The sequence below is a fragment of the Mesitornis unicolor genome, unplaced genomic scaffold (assembly GCF_000695765.1).
Source record: "Mesitornis unicolor isolate BGI_N332 unplaced genomic scaffold, ASM69576v1 scaffold30020, whole genome shotgun sequence".
NCBI classification, from domain to species: domain Eukaryota; kingdom Metazoa; phylum Chordata; class Aves; order Mesitornithiformes; family Mesitornithidae; genus Mesitornis; species Mesitornis unicolor.
This window is the reverse complement of record NW_010156723.1, coordinates 1391-2902: the sequence shown is the minus strand read 5'-3', so window position 1 is coordinate 2902 and position 1512 is coordinate 1391. Positions and strand designations below refer to the sequence as shown.

General features: G+C 61.0%; 1 protein-coding gene across 1 annotated transcript in view; it reads left to right on the top strand.

Annotated features, from left to right (window-relative positions):
• Positions 1-209: 209 nt before the first annotated feature.
• HCN3 (hyperpolarization activated cyclic nucleotide-gated potassium channel 3) overlaps positions 210-1512 on the top strand; it is a gene marked incomplete at both ends in the record, with an annotated part of 2687 nt that continues 1384 nt past the window's right edge. Inside the window, 3 exons of the mRNA XM_010194222.1 lie at positions 210-639; positions 752-913; positions 1328-1507. Coding sequence (XP_010192524.1) covers positions 210-639; positions 752-913; positions 1328-1507 — 772 coding nt within the window. The remainder of the gene's footprint in view (positions 640-751; positions 914-1327; positions 1508-1512) is intronic.

Sequence of the window (1512 nt, the reverse complement as noted above, 5' to 3'; positions counted from 1 at the left end):
GCTCCTCTCCACACACGCGCGCTTGCGTGTCCCAGCCGAGCAGCGGGGTCTGTCGCAGGTGTGGGCAGGCACACGTATGTGTGTTGTGAGCGCCTGTCTCTGCGGTGTGTGGGGCTCTCTTTGAACCTGGGTCTGGTTTCTAACGGGCTGTGTCCTGCCTCTCCCCACTTCTCCCTGTCTGCTCCATCCCCCACGCTTTCTCCCTGCAGGTTTTACTGGGACCTCATCATGCTGCTCCTGATGGTGGGGAACCTGATCATCCTGCCCGTGGGCATCACCTTCTTCAAGGATGAGAACACCCCTCCCTGGATCGTTTTCAACGTGCTTTCGGACACTTTCTTCTTGGCTGACCTGGTGCTGAACTTCCGGACAGGCATTGTGGTGGAGGACAACACGGAGATCATCCTTGACCCTCACACCATCAAAATGAAGTACTTGAAGAGCTGGTTCCTGGTGGACTTCGTCTCCTCCATCCCGGTTGACTATATCTTCCTCATCGTTGACCTGGAGACCCAGGTGGATTCAGATGTCTACAAGACAGCCCGGGCCCTGCGCATCGTCCGCTTCACCAAGATCCTCAGCCTGCTGCGCCTGCTGCGCCTCTCGCGCCTCATCCGCTACATCCACCAGTGGGAGGAGGTCAGAACCCTTTGGGGTCCAGGGCCCCGGGGCAGGGTCTCACGCCAGCTCAGGGGTCCCTGTCTGTGGGGAAGAGAGTTTCTCTGCAGCTCCACTCCTGCCTCTTCCCCAGATCTTTCATATGACATACGACCTGGCCAGCGCGGTGGTGAGGATCTTCAACCTGATCGGGATGATGCTGCTGCTGTGCCACTGGGACGGCTGCCTCCAGTTCCTGGTGCCCATGCTGCAGGACTTCCCCGAGGACTGCTGGGTCTCCATCAACCACATGGTGGTGAGCGCCTGGGCAGGGGCGATGCTGACGGAGAGGAGGGGTTTCACACGCTGCAGAGCAGCGTCTCTCTGGTCACAGCCCTGCCACGGCAGTGAGATGGGGTAGAGGGAATCCCTGCATCCCCTTCTCATCCCAGCCCATCTTGGCTGCTGGAGCAGGCAAGGGAATCCCTGTGCCCTGGTGGGAGCGGGGCGGTAGGGCTGCTGCCTTCTCCCCGGAACAGGGCTGGACCAGGTTTGGGGCTTTGTGGGGTCTCCACTGTCTCCTCCCAGAGCAGAGCTCTGCCCCGGGGGCTCACTCAACCCTTTTCTTGTTATGGCTCTGTGCTCCCTGGCTCGGGGATTGGGCACTGGAGGTCTCAGCCCTGCAGCTCCTCCCAGAGCTTCCCCAGCACTGCTGTCCCCTCTCCTGCAGAACGACTCCTGGGGGAAGCAGTACTCGCACGCCCTCTTCAAGGCCATGAGCCACATGCTCTGCATTGGCTACGGCCAGCAGGCGCCTGAGGGCATGACCGACGTCTGGCTGACCATGCTGAGCATGATCGTGGGGGCCACCTGCTATGCCATGTTCATCGGCCACGCCACCGCCCTCATCCACGC